Here is a 24,997-nt window from a genome sequence, read left to right as displayed (position 1 = left end):
AACCGAGGAGGGACCATCTCCCTGGACGGACAGCCATGCAAAAGATGTCATGTGCACAGAACAGACCAACATAGTAGAATTACAGTATAGACAATGATGATGACGCAACAGATTGATTGTAAACAAATATGAAGAATGATTTCAGGAGGACGTTAAATAACTTCAGGTGTCGCCAAAAAGATAGGCCAAATTGGAATCATTTTCCAGAGTAAGACAACAGTCAGCTATTTATTGCACACCTTTCTTAGTGACACATTTCAACATCTACAGTATATGAACTTAACTATAGTTGTGCAGTCTAATAATGTATGTGTATATGCTCACTATGCGGTGCACTGTAAATGTCAACCTATATGCTCATGACCTCCAACTTTGTATTGGTAGTCGTCCTCAGATGAGTGTAATCCCACAATTTACATTTGCTTTGTTGATCATATAAATCTGTGGAGGTCCCAACACAACTCTGCAGTTGAAAAGCACAAATACTGTAGGTGGAAATGGGCCTGAAAACAAAAACAATGACAAGGAACTATTGCTAAAGGATAGGCAACAAATAAACAGTATTGGTGTTATCACTGAAGCCAGATTTGTCATGTCTGCCATGGTCAAAAAGTTGTTCATCATTCCAGGAACGTTGATAAACTGTGGGATTTACTTTTCCCCTGAAATCAGAAGCTTATTGTTTAAACACCACTCCCACCAAGTCTAGAGTACAGTATGTCCTCAAGATTACAATCTTTATTAAGATTTTATTTTACGTTTTTCACATCAATTTAAGGATTTATATAATCCTATTTGTTCATGATTTACAGTTGATGGTGGACATCGGTATATCCATCTGCTCTTTTCAAATCTCAAGGATTGTATCCTGAGCTGTTATTATGGTCATTGGGAGATTTTAAGTAATGTACCCAAATCTTTGATTTGTTGGTAGCTATTTCCTCCAGAGAGGTAAGCTTACCTCACTTGTTACAGTAATGAAACTAGGACACACCTGTCTACCAAGGTGGCTGAGCATACAGACAAGTTATGAAAGTCTAAAAGCAACAGGCCGAACACAAAAGGTCTTCCAGCCAGGCGTCTTTCTTCATAGCAGGGTGAAACATGTGGAAGAAAGAAAGAAAGAAAGAACAGTATTGTCGAAGGAGATCTTCTTTGTAATGGACTTCTTTATAAATAACAGCTTATCATAAACTAGGTATTCCTTTTATAACTGCAGTACTGTATAATTTCCATGGCAAAAAATACACAGGTGAGAATTTAAACAGCACAGATAAACAGACAATAAACAATATTTTAGTAAATTAGCATAGGAATCATAGTTTAATTTAACCTTTTATTTTGTTAAGCACTGCATCTATGTGCAAAACAAACCACAAAACAAAGAAAAGGATGCTGGAATTTCTTTATTAACTGACATATGCATCAGGTGTTCACAACCACAGTGACACATATTCAACACAGTTAAATACATCCTGAGAACAAGCGTGAAGCAGGATGAGGTGACATAGATCAGTGTCTGCCACTTATCATCAGGAGGCTTTGTACTTGGGGCTGCATCTACAATTCTTTTTTATTTAAATTTGGTACATTTTCTAATTCATAATTCTTAAAACAAAAGGGGTGAAATTGTTTAAAAATATCTGGAGGGGCACTGTTACTGATTTGCTTATTGATTTATTTTGTGAATTAGATTTTTTGTTAGTTTATTTAGATTTTAACGCAATAACTCAGGGATAAAATAATTCGCAATTACCCAAATTACAAATTTTTCGGTACAGCATTTCAATGTAGTTATAGTTATTTGTAAGTCAAAGGTTTTATCATTAGAAAATCTTACATTTACAAAACCCATGCTTTTATCTCATGATATATATTTTGAGCAGCACACGCAAAATGCACTCTTTTTGTTGGCTTGTTTTTGTCATTTAAGTGCTTGATCTTGATTGTTGAGGGCACAGTGATGGTTTAGTTTGGCTGTGATGAACATGAACATTATTTAAAAGGCAAGTTTAAAACACTTAATCATATCCCAAACATGTATTTCTTATTATTCATCATGTTATCACCCATGTATCATGGCCACAGGTTAAGGTTCTTCTGTTTAGCTATGAATATGGCTTTATTCCAGTAGAGCGGGAGGAAGAGGAGGATGAAGAAGATGGAGGAGTTTGTTGCATCTGTTAAGAATAGATTCAATCAAATTCAGTTTGCAGGAATTTTATATTTATTAGATTAGATTAGATTAAACTGTATTTTCACTGTGCAGAGTACAAGTACAAGGATAACAAAATGTAGTTTGCATCCAACCAAAAGTGCAAAAAAAGCAGAAAAGTGCAATGTGATATACAAAGTATAGACAGGTGGTGCATAGGCATAGGCATAGGGCATATTCTAGGATATTTACTAAAATTGCCACATGTTGAGTCAGTGTTCGAATTTTGATGCAAAACAATCAGTTTAAAATGCATATAATGTTTCATTGTGACCAGCAGAGGGGCACATTATTATGCCTGAACCTATGTAATGGATATACTGTAATTATTTTGACTTAAGAAGAGGGGAGTGTTAACTAAATTAACTTAAATTAACAAATTACTTATAATTATTGTGTATTTACTCAACTTACCGTATGTTAATCCACACTTCTCTTCCCTCTGTAAATCACTGCAGAAGAACAGGTTGAAGTGACATTAGAAACATGATATATTTAAAATGTTTTCTTAAACTTTTTTTACCAGTAATTGTTTGGGTGGTTTCAGTGAATTTGACTTAAAATTCTTAATAGTTATGCAGATACTCACCTGTGCCAACGTTGCTCCCTGAGCAAGTGACTGAGAGAGCAGAGACAAAAAAAGAGTCAAATTTAGTAAAGAAATGTCCATATTCATAGTGTTTGAATTGTCTTTACTTTGCTACTGTTGTGTGATGTTCTGATCCCAAATAAAGCTAATGAAATTCTTTTACAGAAGTATATCAAATGAAATAGTGGAACTACCAACTGTGTGTTATACCAAAGAATTTCTAATAAGGGAAGAAGTTTCACTCTCTCGACACTTCCGGCTTCTGAACTGGTTGCAGTTCCACTCTTGTTCGATATATAGGGCGCTCACAGGCGAGTGCAGTATGAATGGGACTCTATGGAGCTATACCCTTCAAAATCCACTTTTCTCAGGATCTAATATTTTGTCTAGTAATTTGAATGTTGCATTCGAAAGGGGACACATAAGAAAATACACACTGCTGGGTGTTACATTTTTTTAAAGTGGCTTTTTTGTTCTAAAAAGCCTTTTAAAATGTCAATGACGTCATACACATATACGGCCAGAGATACTGCTTAACGGCAAGCTCTGAGTCGCTTCCGTTTTTCTCTCGAGGCATCGACAACACAGCTGACAGGTTAGGCTCTCCCTGTCAATACACGTGCTAGAAAGAGGTTTGCTAATGTTTTAAAGACCACGCCGAAATATTCACTCTGACATCTGGTCGTAATCAGTCCTTCACTGACCAATCAGCATTCATTAGCATAATGCTAGCGTGTTATGGGCAACAACGACTCAACCTGTAAGAAATCAAAAGGACATAAGTACGCGTTCATTCAACTTATTATAATCCATGTTGAACTTGCAAAAACTACAATCAAATCTGAGATTTCTCAACGACAATCAGGCGAAAGAGACAAATTTAGCCGTCTAGCTCCATAGAGTCCCATTCATTTTGCACTCGCCTGCGATCACCCCCAGTGGAACTCTGGTGGAACTGCAACCAAATTCGGTACAATGGGAGTGAAAAGGCTTTCCGTAGACAGGCTTTGGTTATTATATACATTTTCATTATAAAACATCATGAAAAAATCGGTTGAGATATTGCAGCATAATCAGAGGATAAATTATTATAATTACAAACAAAGGAAGATAACATTAGCTTTAAAACAAAATTCTAATATTGCATCACCACCAAACATTACTGTGAAATCCCACTGTCATACCTGAGTACAGTCTCTGGGGGCAGAACAGGACTTTGCTGCCCTCAGGCGTGAGCGGAGCCACCACTACATGATAGACGTCCCCACACTGGATGTTGCCAAAATCACAGCTGCTCGCTCCGGGAGAGGCAGTGCAGGTGTAGTTGCTGCTGTTGTTGCTGGTGCCCACCATCTCTGTGATGTAGCTGTGGCTGCTGCCAGCGCTGCGCCAGTACACCCGCAGAGAGTTCCCGGCTATACTATAGAGCCTGACACCTGATGGACAGCAGGCACCTGTGAGAGAGAGAGAGAGGGGGGGGGGGATTTATAAGTGATAAAGGCACCAGAACTTCAAACAAGTATTACATACATGTTTTAATATTAATAGTATATAATTGAATAGTAATACAATATTTTGTTTGTGTGTGTGTGTGTGTGTGTGTGTGTGTGTGTGTGTGTGTGTTACGCAGCATGTATACCTTGCAGCCTTAATTTGACTCTATTTAAACCAGTAGTTATATTAATAGTGGTGAATTTTCCCCCCAGCACATTATGTCTGTGGACAAAATGACTAGTATTGTTTATTTTGTGTGTGACAAGTAACACATAAAAGTAACTACTCTTTTAGGTTAAGATAATAAGTGTGATAAAGTGTAATAAAGTTTTTTTCCTTCTCAGTGGTAGAAAACATCATGACTCACTGGATGAGAAGCCCTTATAGGTGCAGTTGGACATGTGTCCGCTTTTGCTAAACGCCTCCATGGTGACAGTGTAGTTGGTCCCACAGGTGATGCATCCCATGAGGCAGTGGGAGTCCTGGGTGTGGCAGCGGGCGTGGCCACGCGTTGATGTCAGGGAAGTGATGAATGAATGTGCCCCCTTGGCGTGAGACCACGAGATGTTGCTCACCGCCTGTGTCACCTGTTCCACTGTTAGATTCATCGGGCAACAGGGTTCTGTCAAAGAAGATGATATACAGTATGTGGATGATAAGGGTGGAACCCAAACCTACTATCTGTATCCATTTATGTCACAAAAATATCTGCATTCATATTGAACAGACTTCTAAAATATATGCCAATGAGTACAGAAGCTGTTCTGGAGGCTTGTGGTGGCCAACACATCACTAACATGCTTTTGTATTGGTTTTTCAATACCTGTCTGTACTTTTAAATTAAATGGATCAATCCAAACCTTCGACTACTAACCTGTTTCCAGAGAGTCAGAGTAGCTGGGTAAACTCTGGCCGGCTGCGCTGGTTGCTATGACGCTGACTTCATAAGTGGAGCCACATGGAAGGTCAGTGATGTCACAGCTGTTTCCGCTGGTGTTGCAGGTGTGTTGGCCGTCATCACCCGACGCGCTCACAGTGTAATTAGCAGCCCTGTTGTTTGCTGTCCAGCTGACACTGACGCAGGAGGAGTTCTTCGGATTCAGCATCAGGTTTATCGGCATGCAAGGAGCTGATGGGGACAAAGGAAAGAAGGAATCAAAAGTTGACTGAATTTACTGAGTATGTACCTTTGAGGGTACAACCCACATATATGTATTGTACGCAATATATTGAAGTTCTTGTGGAGTTTCAGTCAAATAGGATAATTATTTTATTGCTGTTTCAGTGAAACATTTAACTGGATATTTGCTGGATACATATGTATCTATGAATATTAGTTTTCTACCTGTGTCTTTGGTGTGAGCTTTGCATGCACGATTGCATCCGCTGATTTCATTGCAGGGTGTCACCAACACGCTGTAGGGACTGTCGCAGCTGAGGTCAGAGAGAGCGCACACGGGTGCTGTGTCGTTACACAGGATGACCTCTGAACTGTCTGCAGCCCGAGTCTGGTACAACTCTGCCCCCCGCGAGGCCATCCACATGATCTCCAGAGTGTCAGTGCTCACCACGGACACCGATACACCCTCTGGACAACAGGGCACTAAAAGACACAGGTGATACACAAGTAAACAGACATACACATACAATGATCATCACAAGGATCCTCATCAGTCTCAGCTGCTACTTACAGGTGGTATAGTTGAGAATCTGTCCTTGAGGACTGCTGCCAGCCTCATTGTACGCAAACACAGACAGCAGGTATGTGTAGCCACACAGGCAGTGGTATTTGCAGTTGTTGCTGGTGGTGTTGCAAGTCTCCTCGGTGCCATCACCTCTCTTGAAGAAGGCCACGTAGCTGTCGGCATGAGGCACCATGCCCCACGTTAGCGTGCAATTTCCTTCTGTCGACTCCACGAGAGCCAAAGACTCTGGTGGGCAGGGGACTGACAGTCCAGGACAGCAGGGAGTTTAGTCACACTCATATACTGACAGGGCTTTCAGAGCGGCCTAATGCTTTCATAGCTATAGCTACCACTGATGTAAAATATCTGGTAATTCATGGAGAAAATAACTAGATGGGAATGTTGCTGACTAAATATGTAGTAAAATACATAACAAATCAAAGTGTATCATCATATTGATGCATAAATACAGTAAATCCTCATTTATACTATTTCCATGAATAAGGCTTGCTCATTGATTACCCATAATGGCCTATTGCAACCACAAGTTACCTTGGTAGAAACTACTCTATTTGATCCCACTTAATGCTGTGTAGTATCAGTATCTAAAATATCAAATACTCACAGGTGATGAACACCACAGGGCTGGATGGGAAGCTGGGTCCGGCGTTGTTCAAGGCGATGACCTTGATAGTGTGTACCTCTCCACATCCCACAGCCAACAGGGTGCAGGAGCTGGATGTGGAGTTACAGGTGCGGTTCTGGTCACTCATGACGTGGTACCAGATGGATCCATAGACATCCTGATCGAGTTTCCAGGAGACAGAGAGTCCGGCCACACCGTTACTTGTCACAATAGAGACATTGACAAAAGATGGCGTTGGTGGTCCTGTTAAAACAAAGTAAACATATAGACTCGCCCAATGATGCATCAAACATAAGTACACGTAAACACACAAACCCATTAGACCAGTCAAAAACATGAGCAGATACAGACTTACATATGATACGACTGATTGGTTAGTTTGTTTGTGTTGTTGTTGTGGGACGTGGGTGTTATAAAGGTTTAGTTCGGATTCACCAAAGTCACACAATTACACAAACTAACTAACCGATCGAGACAGCAGTCGACCAGCAACTCCTGTGTTCTGTGAGGTAATAACTGTTTTTGTCAAATGAGTCTGGTGGCTTTGAATAGAGCAAATATGGACGTAAGGGCTTCAATTTCCTGACGGAAAGGTCTGTCTGACTGAAAGGTAAAGTGGTGAAAATATTCTAACTATAGCTACATTTAAACCGATATTGATTTTTTGAAGTGACTAAAATATGTTGCGTCGGCCCCCGTCCACAGCAGTAAATTGCTTAGCTTCCGTGTCGGGACTGCTCCAAACTGGGGGCGTGCCGACTGCCATCTACTGTCAGTAATACACTGACTATCTGAAGTACCTCACACAACCCCACTTCAAAACATCCAGACTATCCCTTTAATGTCTGGATTTGTATATTTTGGTACTACTTCAAGAGGTCGCCAAAGTTAGGAATTCTCCACTTCTATTCCCATGATAAAATGGGAAAAAGAAATGAACGTTCCTTTGCAAATATATGATTTCACTTTATATTGGTGGCTGTAATGACATCATCATTTTCATCATAATATGCACTGACTGGAGGTTGTGGTTCTATTTACGACGACTAGATTTGGGACTATTCAGAGGTTAAATGTCAGAAAATGTTTCTGCTGTTCTCTATCAAGGACAGGGTACGAGTTGGAGGTGGGAACATGTGTTTGTCTACCTGTACAGGTACAGCTAAAGCAAAACAGGTTCCCTGACACACTTAAAACTTAAGAAAATATAACACACACTTAACAGTTCTCTGCTGTGTGTCTCTTTTTGGTCATTTTTGTTTTCTTTGGAGTTGTTTTGGGTCTCTGTGGTCATTTGGCGTCTCTTTGGAGTTGGTTTGTGTCCCTTTGTGGTAGTTTTGTGTCTCTTTTTCACATCATTTTGGACCAATATTATCAACATATATATGTCTAAAACTTTGTAAAAACTAGAACACTCAAAAAGCTTAGAGACAAAACTTGCTAAAGAAATCCAAATACAGTCATTAGATTAGATCTGACAAAAGTCTTATTAGTTACATTCATTCTGGTTAGGTGGGGCCCAAAATAGCTTGGGTGCTGCAACTATACCTTACAGTGGCAGGGAAAACCCTGTAGTATTATAAAGGCACATGGAGTATATAGTTATAGGAGCTTGCATGTGTCTCTCTCCTGTTGTATGTGATCACATGTACACAGCAGTTCACAGAGTATAAAAACACAGAGAGAAGCTCCATTACTTGTTGTTTGGTTGATGTACAGACTGCCCTCTCCCTCTCGCCCCTCGAGGTCCCAGGCGAAACCCTTGATGGCGTAGAGTGAGCCAGCAGCCAGGCCTGAGATGGTCAAGTTGGTGTTGGAGGTATTGTGCTTCATGTTGGTGTTTGAGCCAAAGTCGTATATAGACATGCTGTACTGGACAGCGTGAGCAACAGGGGCCCAAGATACAATGATGCTGTCATTGCTGGGAGAGGAGGTGGAGAGCTGAGGAGGAGGCAAAACTGTAGAGGACAAGAAAGGTTGACAAGATTTACATGTATGTTTTGGGGAATGGAGGCTGTACCATTAATACTAGATGCTTTTTTACTTTGATTGTTTCCTATTTAGTCGTTAATATTTAATGTTATAGAGAAATGCTTACGATTTGAAGCCATGTTTTCGGGGGCTCTTTAGTGAGACAAATTTCAAGTAAGTCAAGTTTTACAGCTGTTAAATCCAAGTCAAATCTCAAGTCCTAATTTTTGTGAATTAAGTCTGAGTCAAGTCTCAGGTCTCAAGATATTTTTAGTACTCACCAATACTACCATTATTGTCACGAGTTGATCGTCAGCCTAGTTGCATACGTAACTATGAGTCCTCCAATTGCTCTTTAGGTGCCTGCTGTATGAAAATCAGTTTTCATGTTTTTTTCTGACTAGGTGAACAATTCATCTCAGATGTGTGAAGGCCATTGTTCCATGTTTTTGTTTCCAAAATGTAACTGAAAAGCATGTTTTTAGAATTTGAACATGTAAGGATCTTTGAATAAATCTATGTATAGTATAGTTAATTTAAATCTAACATATTAGGTAGCACACATTTGTGAAATGAAATCAGAGAGTAATAAAGGCAAACAGTGAACAAAAATGGTGAAACTGCTTTTAGCATGTTGTTTTTACTTATGTGGATCATATCCCCCCCCAGGATGGGGGTGAGAGGTGCTATGTTCTCAGGATAAGCTCAACCCATTGTGTTTGACATAGAACGGTCAGGTATAGTTACTACCGATACAGGAGAGGCCTTGAGGGGCACTGATGCATTTATGAGGTAAGAAGAACCTGGATTTGCACAAACACTGACAATGATGAGTGTATACATTTACTCACAGTCCTGTATATAATGGCTCTGCTATGGGACAATGAGGCAGATCAAGTGAATTCTGCAGGACATTGAGAACAGTACACATTGTTTTTGAATGACTGTAGGAATCATTTCTAACATAAACCATCACTTGGGTGTTGTTGTTTTTCTCACTGAATATAGTTATGAGGTTTTGTTTCCCAGCTGTGGAAGTGAAAATCTAACATTCTGCACACAGATAAAGATAACGTGACAAAACAACAGTACCTGTCTTTGCAGTCACAGGAAGAGATGGCTGGCTCCGGCCTCCACTGTTCGCAGACATGATGCTGAGCGCGTACTCAGTGTATGGCGAGAGGGACACAATCTCAGCAGGGGAGGAGGACACTTCGTCTTCTCTAAAAAAGCCATCATCATTCTGGATTCGTATGATGTAATGAGTCGCCCCGGTCTTCAAGCTGAACCCCACCATCAAGGTAGTGCTATCCTTTGGCTTCAAGGTCTGGATGGGATCCATCATCTCAGGGGCTAAAATAGTCACAATCAGTTCAGATCATAGATGGCATCCAAGAAGAGGACAATACTGTCAAATTAACTTCAAATAGGAAGATTTTGGTAGTGAGATGCGACGGATGGGTTCCACCTTTTCAGCAATAGTTGGCGGTGGAATCTACTTATAATAATAATAATAATAACCTACAAATTTCAGGGATTAGGAAACAACATTTTAATTTGTCTCATCTCCCTGAGTACGTTTGAAAAAAACAGAAACTGAAATTAACAATCAAAAAAATCATCTTACGGTATTTTAACAGCAACTAAGTAGGTCTTCTGTGGTCACTGTCATCTGCCCATCATCAAAGTTATATTTAGGTGTTTAAATTGACATTGTAATATTAGTGATCATTCTGGATCCATTATTTCTTTTTTCAGTTTTCTATGTTGACAGTGAATTAGTGTGCCTAAATATTGCAGCATAAAACTTTTAAACTTTTACAATTAAAAAAAGGATTTTTATTTAGACAAAGCCAAACACATGCAACACCAAAACGTTTAGTAAAAAAAACCAGCTTGATTTTAAAATGGAAAATTAAACAACAGACTTAGCACGAAATAGAATATTGTGTTATTAAGTGCCTAAACATTAAAGGTATGGACACAAGTGTACCTCACCTGTGAATGAATCAACAGTTGCAGAGCTCAGTCTTACTTGGGAATTATCCAGGGCTTCAACTGTGAATGTATACAGGATGTTTGGGGTCAGAGAGTTGACAGAGCCCAGCACTGTGTTTGGACCAAATGTGGCAAAAGCAATAGGGTTGCTTGGTGAGCTTTGGGGGGCGACAGTGATCTTGTATGAGCTGGCTCCAGAGTACCTGTTCCATCTGAGAATCGCGTTCTTGGATGTTACTGAGAACACGGATACTTGGAAAGCTGATGAGAGAGATGAAAGTGGAGATCATTATAGCACATGTCCAGCGTCCTGACAAACAGATTCTTTTACACATACATGTATGATATAATCAAGACTTTGTGCGCTTTCATTCAATGATATAAACATCTAGGGAATTTATTGTAAAAGAGAACATACAGTACCTTGGGCAGCAGCCTGCAAATTTAGATGAGAAAATATTATAAACAATAGTTTACATAAATTCAAGTTACTACTAACTAGCTATTCATTTAAGGTTCCATTGCATGTGCTCCTCTTTTTTCAATACAATATTTTTGTGCTATCTATTATAACAAATGGTGTTCCATTACTGTACCTGTGAGCATATGCCCAGCAAAGCAAAAATCACCAGCCACTTCATAGCCCCCATTTTTCACTTCTGTCTCTCACACTCTGCAGCTTCTGTTAGATTTTCAAAAGTGCTTTACTCTTAACTGACCTTTTCTTTAACATAGCTGGTGTCTATGCTGGTTGAAATACCTGCATCTGGTCCCTCCCACTGGAGGGAAATGTCCAGTCATAGCAAAGCAGAGAGATGCACCTTAGGGCAGGTGCAGGTTGGGTAGCAGGAGAAGGAAACACTTCTGTAGTTATAGGCATGATAGTCTTTATTCAAGGATGTAAGATACCACAAAATGTGGCATGATAGGGGTCTGACAAAGAAATTGGATTCCCCTACCTTGGCCTCAAATCCCTCCCTTTCTTCATTGAGGTGTGAAATAAAGTTTTTAAGTCCAAGAACCTAGGGCAAAGCCCCTCATGTATCCAGTCTTAAGGCTTCAGAATACAATGGAAAAATAAATGATCAGTCATTTCAGTATCATCACAAAATACACAGTTATTGGTTTCAATTCCAAATCGTTGTCTTATCAAATCATGGATGGATTTATTTTGCTTTGGGAGTTATAATTTTAAATATTAAACATGTGAATAGTTCTTTTCAAATAGATTTGGGAAATGTAGTTTCTGAGAGATACAGGGTATGGAGATGTAGGCTAACTAAACATAAGTTTAATTGTTTTGTTTTGAATTTTGACTTCATTAAAGTCACAGCCTTCAACAAAAAGTATTGGGAGACAAGAGGTGATAGGGTTTGTTAAGATGCCTTTATAATATAGTTGGGGATGGCTTTAGTTATAGTTATTAAATTATATATCTAAAGCAGAAATGTTCAAATTACATAATACAGTCACTTAACCGTTAGTTATAGACCAAATACCGTTTGGCCTATAGTCATAGACTGTATATAAGAGCCTATAGTAGCCTGACATAGCCTAATAAAAACTACACCATTGCTCCGTCACACACTTGTTGACGCATGTGACGTCAGATTTCGAGGACACGGGACAGGAAGAGGCGCAAAAAAACAAGATGGCAACGGGCTGTGATCACGGGCTGAAAAGAATAGTTTGGAAAAGTAAGTTCACCCCAACGGGAGAGGTTTATTGTACATGTGAAACAGGGTAAAACAACGTTTCTTTGACTTAAAGTGCTATTGAGTACGTGCTATTATATTTACTTTGCATCTTGGAGGGACATTTTCATTCTGCTGTTTATCGCAACGGAAGTTTACTAACCCGAATTGGGATAAGACTCGACATAGACTGTATATAACGTTAAAGAGAGACTCGATAGGGTAATCACAGCAGACCGCACTTGTGTTTCCACTTGGCACCCTTGTTTATTATAACTTTACTGACAGGGAGTGTTGTTATCCCAAATATAACAACAAATTCTGTCTCCTGGAGCCCCACCTCATATCCATAGCTAGCTAATGTTATGCCTCATATCTGCAGGCTGGTGTGTCATCAGCACCTAGCTAAATATGTCGCAGACATGGCTGTTTGGGGTTAAGAGCTTGGGTTGCGGTTAAAATTAGGGAAATCATAACGTTACACTCAATTGTCGGGTTTATTTGGCAACGCTACATGTAGCCTATATAGCTACAACGGATCCAGTCTAATATAAACAACTAACCTCGCTGATATAATAAAGGTTATAATATTCATCACAGTCTCCATGAAGTTGAATTAACATCTTTCTAAAAACTGAACATGAAGATAACGTTAGGATGTATTGCGGGTTAGTTGTTTTAGCCTGCTGTACCTAATAGGGTGTGTACTTCAATGAAGAGACAGACACTTAAACTGTCTCGATTTTTTACACACTTTCTTTTATTTCATAAACCAGAGAGCATAATCACAATGACTTGTTTTGTCAAACTATGCACACGTACAGTATATCTCTAATATGGTTGGTCATATAATGCAAGTATAATAGAATAGCTTATTTAGGAACATTCATGAAAACTGCTGTGAACTGATGATTCATAGTGTTTCCAGTGATTATTTAGGAGTCGGTAAAGTACCAAAAATGATGACAAATGCCCATCACAAATTTGAAGACCCTAAAATGATATGAAACACAATGGCAAACAATTGTATACATTAGGCTGGAACTAGCCCAATCAATGTATGTTTAGTTGATCAGTGACTGATGTAACTAATACATTGTTTAAGTTTGAATCACTTACATTTCTGTAGTGTCCCTGCACTAGAACCAAGCTACAGCTCAGATAGTGTTGTCATGAACAGTCATTTTTTTTCTGATTTCAGTCATGTTGTTTTTCCCAAGTCATGTTCTGTGTCTCTTACAGGAATAAAAGATACAATTATTACAGACTGCAAGAAATCTGAAGTATGGAAGGTAGGACAATCCTCCATGTACTCCATACATTCCTAAGATTGTAATTGCGCAACCTCCACTTTACAGATCCAATTTTTATGTGATTGATTCCACCTGTGCACTGTGACTCGGAATAGAATTGCAATTTCTGGCAACATATTACAGTGTGATACATCGTTTAACTGACCAATACCTATTTATCTTCTTCACAGGTATTGATTCTGGACCCCTTCACCACCAAGCTCCTCTCATCATGCTGCAAAATGTCCGATCTGATGTCAGAAAAAATAACAAGTAGGTTGCCATAACAGTAAAACACTCATTCTTATACATTACGGTAATAAACCAAACCTGCTGTAGGTGGATTTCTGTAGCTACTCTGTTAAAATAAATATGTTGTTTCTTTAGTTGTGGAGGACCTGTTCAAAAGCAGAGAGCCTGTTCCAGAAATGAAGGCCATCTACTTCATGTCACCAACCGCTAAGGTTTGCCATTATATCCCTGTAATGATATTGCTTTTGGATTGAAGTTTTTAATTGCTGCAAAATTAATTTTCATTCTGGTGATGTCTTTTTTTTTCTGCAAATTTCTGTTGTGATACCTCAAATCTCATTTCATTTCATAGTGTGTGGATGCCTTCATTGCTGACTTCAAGACCAAACCTAAATATAAAGCAGCATATGTTTATTTCACTGACTGTAAGTAACTTGAATCACTACTTTAGTATACTACAATAGCAAAATAACTGTCAAAAAGATCGTTTATCCAACATGATCAAAATGTTTGTTTTTTTGATAAACGGAATAGATACAAACTAAAAGCTTTTTGGTCCCACAGACTGTCCCGATGACCTGTTCAACAACATGAAGATGTACTGTGCAAAGTACATACGAGTCTGTAAGGAAATAAACATGTCCTTCATGCCACAAGAGGCACAAGTGAGTGGTTAATGAGTTTGTTCTTTTAGGTTCTTTTGTAATTCTCTATTTCCTCTTTTTATCCAGACTGTTACTTGTTAACTGAGGGGAAATTAACGTGGTGTTCAGTGTCATGTTGCTACTGCATGAAAGAGATTTGCAGTATTTTGAGGGACTCCAATGGGCGTTGTCTGCTTTAAGCTATGATGTAATGACTTGACAAACTTTGTGTTACGCCAGTGGCTTGGGAACTGTAACTGGTTCTCTGTATTTTGAAAAAAGAAGAAAAAAAAGGTCTTGAGGTTCTCACTTGTTTTGAAATTTTTACAAAGTAAATTAGAGTTATTTATTTCTGTTGACATTCAAAGATCCACAGGTTGCTTTATTTTATGACTACATGCAGATTGTTGACTTGAAGAATATTTTTTTGACTCTGGTGGTTGAATGTTTTTCAGGTGTTCACATGTGATAATCCGGGGGCTTTCCAAAGCATCTACAGTCCCAAAAGTCAGGACAAAAAGAAGACACTGGAGACACTCGCAGACCAGCTTGTCACGCTCTGTGCCACGTTGGACGAGTACCCCGGGGTCAGATACAAGAAGTAAGCCAGAGAAGACTTGGTTTCTCAGCTTACAACACACCTCTGCCCCCAAGCATAGTGAGACCTTTTATCAGAAAAGCTGGAATCGAGACCATAGAATGTGCAACCTAACTGTGGCAGAAAAGAAATGAAGCTTAAATACAGTTGCAAGCGTAACCTCACCTTGCTGGACCTTAACACGTCCTAAAATTGAAATGTGAATCCAAACATCAGTGTGTGGCTTTTATTATCTTACATGAAGTAAGAGTTTATTTCACCCACAATATACATACAAACTATACACGTACATGTGCAAAAGCCACAGTCAGACCATATGAAACAAAAGCTGTATCGGTGCAGCCTTGCTGTGTATTAACGTAACTGTAATAACTCCTGGAAAACAATTTACATCATAACAGCAACATGGTGAATGCCAAGGCCCTTGCCGAGCTGGTGGACAACAAACTGGCCAAACACTATGAGCTGGATGACAGCGGCAAGAAAAAGGTGAGACACCTGCTGAACAAAGAATGTTGACAGAATACACAAGATCTTAGCCCAGGGAGTAAATGTGACCCTGAAATGACTGTATTATTTTCCACTGAAAGCCTGTAAAAGCAGAAAAGATTGCCTCCTTTGCCTTAAGCGGAGTATATAGCTGTTGCTCTTCACCAGAAATTTGAAAAGGAAAAAGCGTCTCGGTAGCAGCTAAGCAGTATCACAGAAAGCAAAGAAAAAGGCCAAATGTCACTGTCAGACAATAACCACCCTTTCTTTTATAGAAAATGTGGTGTAATATTTACACTTTATCTGTTTGTCCCCAATCACAAGGACAAGACCCAGGCCCAGCTGCTGATAGTGGAGAGAGGCATTGACCCCGTCAGCCCCATCCTGCATGAGCTGACCTACCAGGCCATGGCTTACGACCTCATTGATATCCAGAACGACACCTACAAGTAATACAAGCTTTTTCTACTGAATCTCACCGTAGTCACACATACATACTATGCTCACTGCTCCATATGCTCATATGGCAGACAAGGTGTTCTTAAATTTAGACAATACATTTCTAGCTAACAACTAGGGCTGCACAATATGAGGAAAATATGCGATATGCGATAATGTGGTTGAATATAGTGATAAAGATATTACTTGCGATAAATAAACGGATATTAAAGTGTACTCAGTTCTGCATTTCTGCTGCTCTTAGTATTCTGCTAAAATTCAACAAGTTGCTTGTTGAATTTTAAAGAAATGAAAGTAAATCATTTCCAACATTCTTTTATTGAACATTTAATTGAATATAAAAGGCGCCACTAAAAAAAGAACGAGTTACATTTTAAAGTGCAGTTTTCCACTGATATTTTCTTTCAATTCTCAAAAAAAAAAAAAAAAAAACTGTATATTGTGCAGCCCTACCAAGAACCAATTATCTGGTTGTTTTTGTTGCCAGGTACAAGGCTAAAGATGGCTCAGAGAAGCAGGCCTTGCTGAATGAGGACGACATGCTCTGGGTGAAGCTGAGGCACAAGCACATTGCTGACGTCTCAGAGTAAGTGAGCAAGTTCTGAACGATGTCCCAAGTGTCCCATTTCTGTCTTCGGCATCCCAACACTAACCCCTTTTTTTTCTTCTCACAATAGACAAATCCGCAAGTTGGTAAAGGAAATATCTGCTAGCAAGAAAGAAGGGAAGTCAGATGGGAAGGTACAGTGCTGTGGTTTCTTCTCATCTGCGTACTTGAGCTGTGTATTTCATACTTAAAATGTACTGTGCAAATATTTAATTTTTTTTCCAGATCACTATTAGCAATTTGGCCCAGATGATGAAGAAGATGCCCGCATTCCGTAAACAAGTCACTGAGGTATGGGGTACCAATATTAATTCAATTGCTTTTGGAGTGGTATCTCTAATTATAGAGTAAAGTGATCATTATGTTGTAGTTGGGTGTGGAGCCTCCAAAGCCTGCTATCATGTGGGGTTGACTTCACCATGTTTAGAAGCAAAACAGAACAGAAAGTCATTTCTGGACTCTGTGATAAATATACTTGTCTTCCATTAAAGGAAATACTATTTAATCTCCAGTAACAACACTTGTACATAGTTCTGTTCATATTTTCACATAACTTTTCTCCCTGTCTGAATTCTAGAAAACTATTCATCTGCAGTTGGCCGAGGACTGCATGCAACATTTCGCAAACAACGTGGAGAAACTCTGCAAAGCTGAACAGGTCTGTGTGTGCTCCATCATCTGTTTTGGTGGAACAAGTGGCAAATATTTTTACCACTCAACCTTGAAGTCAGTGGGTGGCAGTGGTTTAGAGAGCAGGTCTAACATTTGCCAGGTAGAAAACTTCATGAGAACAAGCCTCTGCCTTTGAGCAAGAGAATGCGCTCAAGAGCACTTTTCCCAGTAGTTCTTTTCCCAGTCTGACCTCTGGCCATCTCCTTAAGAGAGACATGTGAAGTGTGTTAGTTGTACTGGTCAGCATCCAAATGTGAAATATGTGGAGCTTTGTGAATACATAAAAACATGCAAACATTCACAATATTCCCAGCCTAAACTAGAGATGTTCCGATACCGATACCAGTATCAGTATCGCCTCCGATACTGCCTAAAACGCTGGTATCGGTATCGGGAAAGTACTGGAGTTTATGCACCGATCCGATACCACATAATAAAGCCCTAAAGAAAATCTACGTTAAAGTAGTTTATTTATGTTCTTTTTCCGTTATAACTGACTGTCAAACTGGATAATACAAGAAAGTTCTTGCATTCATTGTTCATGTTTGTTCATGTTTCACAAAAGGTCTAACCTGAGCCAGGCCGTACAACAAAGATAGAAATCATATCACAACCATGCAGGGATAGTAGTATACTGCTGTTAAAACATAATAAAATATATGACACACTGGTATCGGATCAGTACTTGGTATCGGCCGATAGGCAAGTTCAGGTATCAGAATCTGTATCGGACCATCTCTAGCCTAAACAAAATATAAAAAAAGGTTTGTTTCTGTGTAGGACCTTGCAGTGGGATTAGACGTGGAGGGGGTGAAGGTGAAAGATCCCATGAGGACCCTGCTGCCTGTGCTGCTCAACCCATACAGCACCCATGACAAGATCAGAGCTGTGCTGCTCTACATCTTCAGCCTCAACGGTACAGCAAACTTCTCCTGCCGCAGACTGGTCTCCTTTAACTGTCTTTTCATTAGCATTCTCTAAACTGGTGTTTTGCTTTGTAGCTATTCAGTTCCAGGGACCTTTCAGTGTGCAGGGTTACCGAATCAGCCAATGAGAATCAGTCAGGATATAAACTGTTTCGCTCTTTCCTGAAAGAAATTCACCGGGGAGTACTAGTCCTAACATTTCATAGACTAATCCATTAGTTGATTTCATTTAAAAAAAATCTGTCATAATGTTTTTCCACTATTGTATAGACCACATTACAAAAATATACAGTACACACAAATATGCCACAGGAATGTGGATATCGTTTTCCAGTTAAGAGTAATGAAAATAATTCCCCCCAAAAAGACCATAAAATGGACCTAAAGTGGACGTCCTTGTTGATCAAGATCTTCATTGCTAATTATTTGACTAAAAGGATGCAGCCATAATAAACTAACAGCCATTTTCCACTGGGCGCGTCTGTGCTGCGTCTGGTTTTGTTCCGTCCTCCGCCACGCGCCATGCCACACCGGGAGCGTCTCGGAAGTCTTTCCTGCCCGACTCGCAGATTATATTGTCTCTACATATACTTTACAGAACAATCATGTGTTTATTAAACTAGTATTTACCTTCCACTCCAAGCACTCCTGTAATTAAACTCCGTATGTTCTCTTTTCTGTCATCGTCTTTATAAAAAGGATGTGGTGGAATATCAAGCATTGACTTGAATGGCCGCGATTGTTCGCAGGGCCCACGGAGCCTCCGGGGCGCAGCGCAGCGCAGACGCGCCCGGTGGAAAATACTGGTGACACACGATTTTCAAGCTGGTTTGTTTGTTTGTTTGTTTGGTGTGTTAAACAGGAACAACTGACGAGAACTTAAGCAAACTCATCCAGCATGTTAAAATCGAGGACGAACGCGAATTTATCCTGAACTGGAAAGAACTGGGGGTCCCTATCATCACATCGGTATGTGCAGAAGAGGAAACAATTGATTGATTTGATGCTTTTGATTGCAATTGGTTCTAGACGAGCGTACCCATGGGTTAAAATATATTAATAATTAATAAATAATGATGATAAATTGTAGCTGGTGGCTGGTATTTTCACAGTGGTTCACTCTGGGTTTCTTTTTTCTTTTCTTTAAAAATAAATAAATCTTTTTCTTATCTTGTTCATCTGTTCAGTTCTGTCATTTAGTCTCAGCTGAACACTGCTTACCGTTTCTTGTACTTTTGTTTCTAGCCTAGTTTCTTCTCTCGCAAACCAACCAGACGGGATCGTTCCCAGGATCAGACTTACAACCTTTCCAGGTGGACTCCTGTTATAAAAGATGTGATGGAGGTCAGTGAGATTACCATATTGTATGATGTATTATACAAAGTATTCGCAGTAATTATTTCTGCATTGTCATATTGTATTTACACCTTTTATTTTATACAATTTACATAGATACTTTGCTTAACAGGAGGCTTAGCAATTATGGATACAATTATAATAATGAATGAAGTAGCATAACTCCAGAGAAAAGGATTTGGATGCAGCTAGGAAGCAGTGATTTAAAGTTGGTATAGATAGGATAAAGGACAGGAAGAAAAAAGATGTTCCTGGGCGCCTGGATAGCTCACCTGGTAGAGCGTGCGTCCCATGTACAAAGGCTCAGTCCTTGTCGCAGCGGCTGCAAATGTAAAATGCCCAAAAAATAATCTTAAAAAAAACAGTAAGAGCGTTTGCTCCTGCAGCGGCGCAGGTTCGAATCCGGCCTGCTGCCCTTTGCTGCATGTCGTCCCTCATCTCTCTCCCCCTTTCATGTCTATCCACTGTTGCAACTTCATAAAGGGAAAAGCCCCAAAAAATAATTAAAAAGAAAAAAAAACCTAAGTTATCTCAAATCTCCACATGTAGCTCGATCTAGGTCACTGCGCTACCCCAGTCCCCTCTGAAAGGTATTTGTGGAAAAATGATGAACAGAACTATGAAACCACAAAAAGAGGTTATCAGATTCAGGTCATCTGATAGGCAGTATCACATGTACTGTATGTTTGTTCTGTACTCCCTTATCCATTTGTAAAAGACATTATCTCAGCATCTACAAGGGACAATAATGCACCACTTGTGTGTTGATCCCTGGGGATGATCCTTTTGTTTCAGCAACATCCTTCTGTACTGATCCTCAAATGTGTTTACAGTATGTATGCACATGCATTCCATAGAAGAGGTTATTGTAGTGAGGTGACATGTTTTGTGTTAAAACAGAGGTAAGATGTCACTGTAAAAAGAGACATGTCACGTACACATTACTCTTAACCTACCTTTCACCCTGTCTTTTGATGAAGTTTGCTTGTGGCTGCTTGTTTTGAGACTGTAAACTGTTAATAATATAGCGACTCTGAGACTGTTGCATTTAATACTCTGCTGTTGAGTCCAGTTCTCTAAAATAGATGGGGAACTGAGAGGCAGAACTTCTCCAGTGCCCTTTGGTCAAAAAACAAGGTTCATTCTAAAACCTGATTACTTAATCTCAGTTCTGTAATTCCACAGAACTGAAATTCCACGTTAATATCAAGTGATGTTGAAGAAACTGGTCACAAAGAAAGTTGAGATTGTCTTAAAAGCAAAATCTTAAGTCTGTGGTTTAACAGTTGGGAAGGCTCATTGTTGCACATTTTTGCAGATGGGATTTACATCTCAAGTCATTTTGACTTCCCTTTTCTGTTATTACCTGAAAAAGCCATTTCTGAGCAGTCTTCAACACCCATGCACCTGGTTTCCTGTAAATTGTGGTTTCCTTTTGCAGCAGGAAACAGACCCAAACAAATCTGTGTATTTTTCAGTGACAAGCTCTAAGTGCCAGAATTGGATATGCATTATCTGTTTAGACTTCAGTTTAGCTAAAATTAAAAGTCTGAGACTGAAAAGTGTTTGACAGCAGATTGTTTCTCTATCTTAGGTTGTATTTATCCCCTGATGTATCTTGTACTTTGCAGCAGAAATTGTCATGCCAGTCCAAAGGTTACACCTGCTTTGGGTGTTGGTTCTCGGTCACAGAGGGGTCTTCTACTTCAAAGTAGTGTCACAGATTGCGTCTTTTTACTTTCATTAAAGTGAAAAGTCAAACGTGTGTATTGGCTTGTCCAAAAAGGTTTTTGGTCTCTATGGGACTTAACTTTAACAAATGACAGATGTATTAAAAATCTGTTACTTTCAGGATGCCGTGGAGAACAAACTGGACACCACAGAGTGGCCACACCAGTCTGAGTGTCCTGCTGCCTGGAATGGCTCCGGGGCTGTCAGGTACAGTAGGTTTTTTTTTTTAATCACACTAGACCTGGGTCAATTAGTTTCTGGGGATAATTATGAATTCTTTTAAAAATGCTCTGATCTTAACAGGTTCATCCCAATTACTAACTTAATGTCCAATTCGCATGCCTTGTTTACATGTGTTAGAACACTACTATCTATATTTCTTTATACTGTCACTCAAAAGGGACATGTTTTACACACAAAAGGTCCCATTTGTTTTTACAGACAAATCCAGACAGTAAAAGAGGGTGGTAAGGTAGTGCCCTCTAGTGGTGATTCATGCTACTACTTTCAGCTCCAGCTGTTAATATTGTGTTTTTTAATGGCGTGTTCTTTAATGGCGTGTTCACAGTGGCGGCAAATATTCGATTTGCGTCACTTTAATTCCGTGAGTTTCATTTGTGGGATCATTGGTGTTTAATCGCGTTACTTCCACCGGTGTCTTTCCACCATCCGTATGGCCGAAATAACCACTATTGCTGCTTTGTACCTGTTGTGAAATTCCCAGATACATCGGAAAATCAAACGGCGTCATGTCTGAATTAATAACATCATCTTTAGGAGCGGGCAGTGTGAGTGTGCTAAAAGGGATTGTTACAAGTGTCACTGCCGCTGGGTTTACTAAGGAGAATAATTTTGGTCCTTTTTAGGAATCTAGAGTTAGTTCTGAATATCTGTCCATCACCCTCTCTGTGTCTTTCTTGCGAGGGTGTTGATTTTGCTGTTTCTTTCCACAATTTGGACATGCAACTCTCACGTTTTGTTTTAAATTATCTCTCAGTAAATTTCTGTCGACCACCCTGTGCTCCACAGTGCCCGTCAGAAGCACAAAGCCAGCTCTCAGGACGACCGCCGGACTGGCTCACGTCTCATCATTTTTGTTGTAGGAGGAATCAGCTACTCTGAGATGCGCTGTGCCTATGAGGTCACCCAGGCAGTAAAATCCTGTGAGGTCATCATAGGTGAGCATTGATACAAGATTACGCAGATTGTTTCTGTGGGCAAATAAAATCTTAGCATTTTCAGCACTTTGACTTCACATAAAATTCCTGGAGAGCTTTCTACTCACTGACTATGCAAGGAACATTTCTGTAGTTGTGATGAAATCCGGTTGGTGTATTGTTGAGTTGTGGCCATTCAAATGAACTAAAGGTGGGTTTGATACAGTATTATAAACTTCAATTAAATTAGTCTTTTGGACTGGAAACACCCACTGAATTGTAGCAGTCACTGTATGTTTTTAATTCTAGCTGTTTTACACCACTTACTGGAGCCAGTCAGAATATTGAAATGGTTTATGCTCTAATTTGGCATGTAACGGTGCTTTACACTTTTTTTTTTTTTTTCAGGGTCTTCTCATATTTTGACTCCGACCGGTCTCCTGAATGACATCAAGGCTCTTAGCAAAGGCCCCATGGAGACTTTTACAATAGAGGAAAGGAGCAATGCCTGAGAGGTGTCCAACTAACACCTCCCCAAATTTCCACTGCCTCCCTACATCTCATATCACTCAGAACAGTGCACTCAACTCAACTTCCTGAATGGAAGACTGAAGGGAATTTACCTTATACTTATCTTTCTTTATTCTTTTTTTTGTCTTTTATACTCTTTTCAAACCTGGTGCACATTTACAGTAGGCACAACGGCAAGTTCTCTTTTAACTTGGTCAATAACTAAGATTATGGCCTGCTAATGGCATTTATACTTTGCTAAATGCCTTTTGATTATAAAGATCATATTAAAAGTGAATTGACCTCATCATACTATAAACACTTTAAGTACAAAACTGTCTAATTTGCCTATTTGCATTGTCCACAAAAAAAGATGTTTGTTATGTTACGTGTTGACCTCTGCGAAACTCTCAGAGACAGAATGGCGGTGGAAAGTAGCACAAAGCTAATGTATATAATTTTTGCAAGCACTGAGTCCCTGCTGTGTCATTCTGACTTTTTCAGTCACACTTTATGTAATTTTGAAGAGTGTTTTTAACATAAGAGTATTTACGTTTTTCTTGAAATGAAAAACTGACTAATAAACAGATCAAGTGGTTCAAATCTGGTCTGAGTTCTTATTACAGTTAATGTCGTCTTGTTTGTGGATTGGTATGAAGCTGAAATGATGAGCAAGGTGAACTTAAAAGTACCAAAATTAAAACCTGGTTCGAGATATTTAACACGCATTGACCTCAATCAACTATACACTAAGAACTCTGGCATGTTGTTGCAATACAAAAGTTTGCATATGGTGAACAACTTGTTGAAAGAATGATGGTAAAAGCACTTAATCCCCCTGGTCCATCAAAACAGCAGTAACTTAATATTCATAACAAGAAAAAGCCCTTTTATTAACAGAAAAACACATGTTCAATAAACAAGTCCACATGAGCATTCATACCTGCTGAACAGACAGTAGGTGAAAACGAAAAGACAGTGAGGTTTCTGTAACGTTATAGATCAAATCTGCCCTACTTCTGCAGGCATTATGCTTTTGTTACATGGCATTTAGATCAACGACTTATTCAGGACCATACACAATACACAAAAGTGTTCTTAGTTCCTGTGTTTTTTTGAAAGAAAAAACATGAAAGGGCTGTTGAATCTTTAAGTGGTGAGGAGGCGTTGCAGTTAATCAGTTAATGGGACAAACACTATACATCAGATTGGATTTATAGAAAATAAGTGGAGGGGTGTTTACTGAACTGAATAGAAAAGGTGAGAAATAAATGAAGCTTATGTTGCTATCTGGTTGGGAAAAAGTTAAATAAAATACATGAAGATGGCTTTAAACTCTGTCTAACATCCTAACACTGTACAACACAGACAGCATTTCCACCTCATCAAAAATCTGCATCAGCATGTGCTAAGGGAGGTATTTCACTGTATTTAAAGGACAAGTCAAGTAATACTAAGCATACTTTAATCACAACTAATCACCTGTTTATAATAGTACTGCTGATGTCCCGGATTTTTAGGCACGTGCGAAAGCATGCATGTGTGAAACTATGGAGGGTGATAATGTGTTTATAGTTTGACAAATTGGGAATGTAGTGGCAGTTAAATCAGCAAACTTTTAATGTTGTTGGCTGTTTGCATTTATGGAGGAGCCACAGGGAAGGACATAAAACATGATCTGATTTCCTGTGATTGTTCAAAACACAAACATGATACTTGTGAGGGTATCATGTTTGTGGGAAGGAGAGCATATCGGAGCTAATCAGATGTAATTAAACTAGAGAACAGGGTGGCTCTTTTACAGTGAGCTTTAAATCAGAACCACATTAAATTCATGTTTTCTGTGAATAGTGTACATTAGTAGTAAGAAAAGCAGAATTAACTTTGTATTATATAATTTTAGAATGGTTATTAATTATTGAGGTTGTGTCTCAGGAATATGTTTTTCATTTAGTAAATGCTATTGAACCAATGGCTACCAGTGTAGCCTGTAAACTATAAATACATAAAGT

The 24,997-nt window shown here is 39.2% G+C and overlaps 2 protein-coding genes across 2 annotated transcripts; one reads left to right on the top strand and one right to left on the bottom strand.

The window, feature by feature from the left end:
• Nucleotides 1-1,391: 1,391 nt before the first annotated feature.
• Nucleotides 1,392-11,341, bottom strand: LOC116038173 (fibronectin type III domain-containing protein 7-like). The gene is made up of 14 exons (XM_036007730.1): nucleotides 11,195-11,341; nucleotides 11,022-11,034; nucleotides 10,599-10,859; nucleotides 9,693-9,953; nucleotides 8,327-8,587; nucleotides 6,609-6,872; nucleotides 5,990-6,244; nucleotides 5,644-5,901; nucleotides 5,173-5,427; nucleotides 4,666-4,920; nucleotides 3,989-4,258; nucleotides 2,805-2,834; nucleotides 2,630-2,667; nucleotides 1,392-2,180 (listed from the first exon to the last, which is right to left on the bottom strand). The coding sequence occupies exons 1-13, from the start codon at nucleotides 11,246-11,248 to the stop codon at nucleotides 2,636-2,638; spliced, it is 2,469 nt and encodes an 822-aa protein (XP_035863623.1). The 5' UTR covers nucleotides 11,249-11,341; the 3' UTR covers nucleotides 1,392-2,180; nucleotides 2,630-2,635.
• Nucleotides 11,342-12,194: 853 nt separating this feature from the next.
• Nucleotides 12,195-23,584, top strand: stxbp3 (syntaxin binding protein 3). The gene is made up of 19 exons (XM_036007514.1): nucleotides 12,195-12,295; nucleotides 13,535-13,584; nucleotides 13,776-13,857; nucleotides 13,972-14,048; nucleotides 14,189-14,261; nucleotides 14,401-14,501; nucleotides 14,936-15,081; nucleotides 15,480-15,567; nucleotides 15,892-16,016; nucleotides 16,514-16,612; nucleotides 16,704-16,767; nucleotides 16,859-16,924; nucleotides 17,211-17,291; nucleotides 18,086-18,221; nucleotides 19,094-19,200; nucleotides 19,477-19,575; nucleotides 21,440-21,525; nucleotides 22,348-22,496; nucleotides 22,884-23,584. Exons 1-19 carry the CDS (start codon nucleotides 12,250-12,252, stop codon nucleotides 22,985-22,987), a joined length of 1,779 nt encoding a protein of 592 aa, XP_035863407.1. The 5' UTR covers nucleotides 12,195-12,249; the 3' UTR covers nucleotides 22,988-23,584.
• Nucleotides 23,585-24,997: the final 1,413 nt, after the last annotated feature.

The sequence above is a fragment of the Sander lucioperca genome, chromosome 11 (assembly GCF_008315115.2).
Source record: "Sander lucioperca isolate FBNREF2018 chromosome 11, SLUC_FBN_1.2, whole genome shotgun sequence".
In the NCBI taxonomy this organism is placed as follows: domain Eukaryota; kingdom Metazoa; phylum Chordata; class Actinopteri; order Perciformes; family Percidae; genus Sander; species Sander lucioperca.
This window is presented reverse-complemented; position numbering and strand designations above follow the sequence as displayed.

Bases quoted from the DNA above. Each gene is read 5' to 3' on its own strand.
- LOC116038173 (XM_036007730.1), bottom strand. From the start codon at position 11,248: ATGGGGGCTATGAAGTGGCTGGTGATTTTTGCTTTGCTGGGCATATGC. The intron at 6,245-6,608 runs GTGAGTATTTGA...CTGGACTGTCAG, and splicing joins CCCTGTGGTGTTCATCACCT to TCCCCTGCCCACCAGAGTCT. The intron at 5,428-5,643 runs GTAGAAAACTAA...TGTCCCCATCAG, and splicing joins AGCTCACACCAAAGACACAG to CTCCTTGCATGCCGATAAAC.
- stxbp3 (XM_036007514.1), top strand. From the start codon at position 12,250: ATGGCAACGGGCTGTGATCACGGGCTGAAAAGAATAGTTTGGAAAA. The intron at 16,613-16,703 runs GTAAGTGAGCAA...TTCTCACAATAG, and splicing joins CACATTGCTGACGTCTCAGA to ACAAATCCGCAAGTTGGTAA. The intron at 21,526-22,347 runs GTACAGTAGGTT...TGTGCTCCACAG, and splicing joins AATGGCTCCGGGGCTGTCAG to TGCCCGTCAGAAGCACAAAG.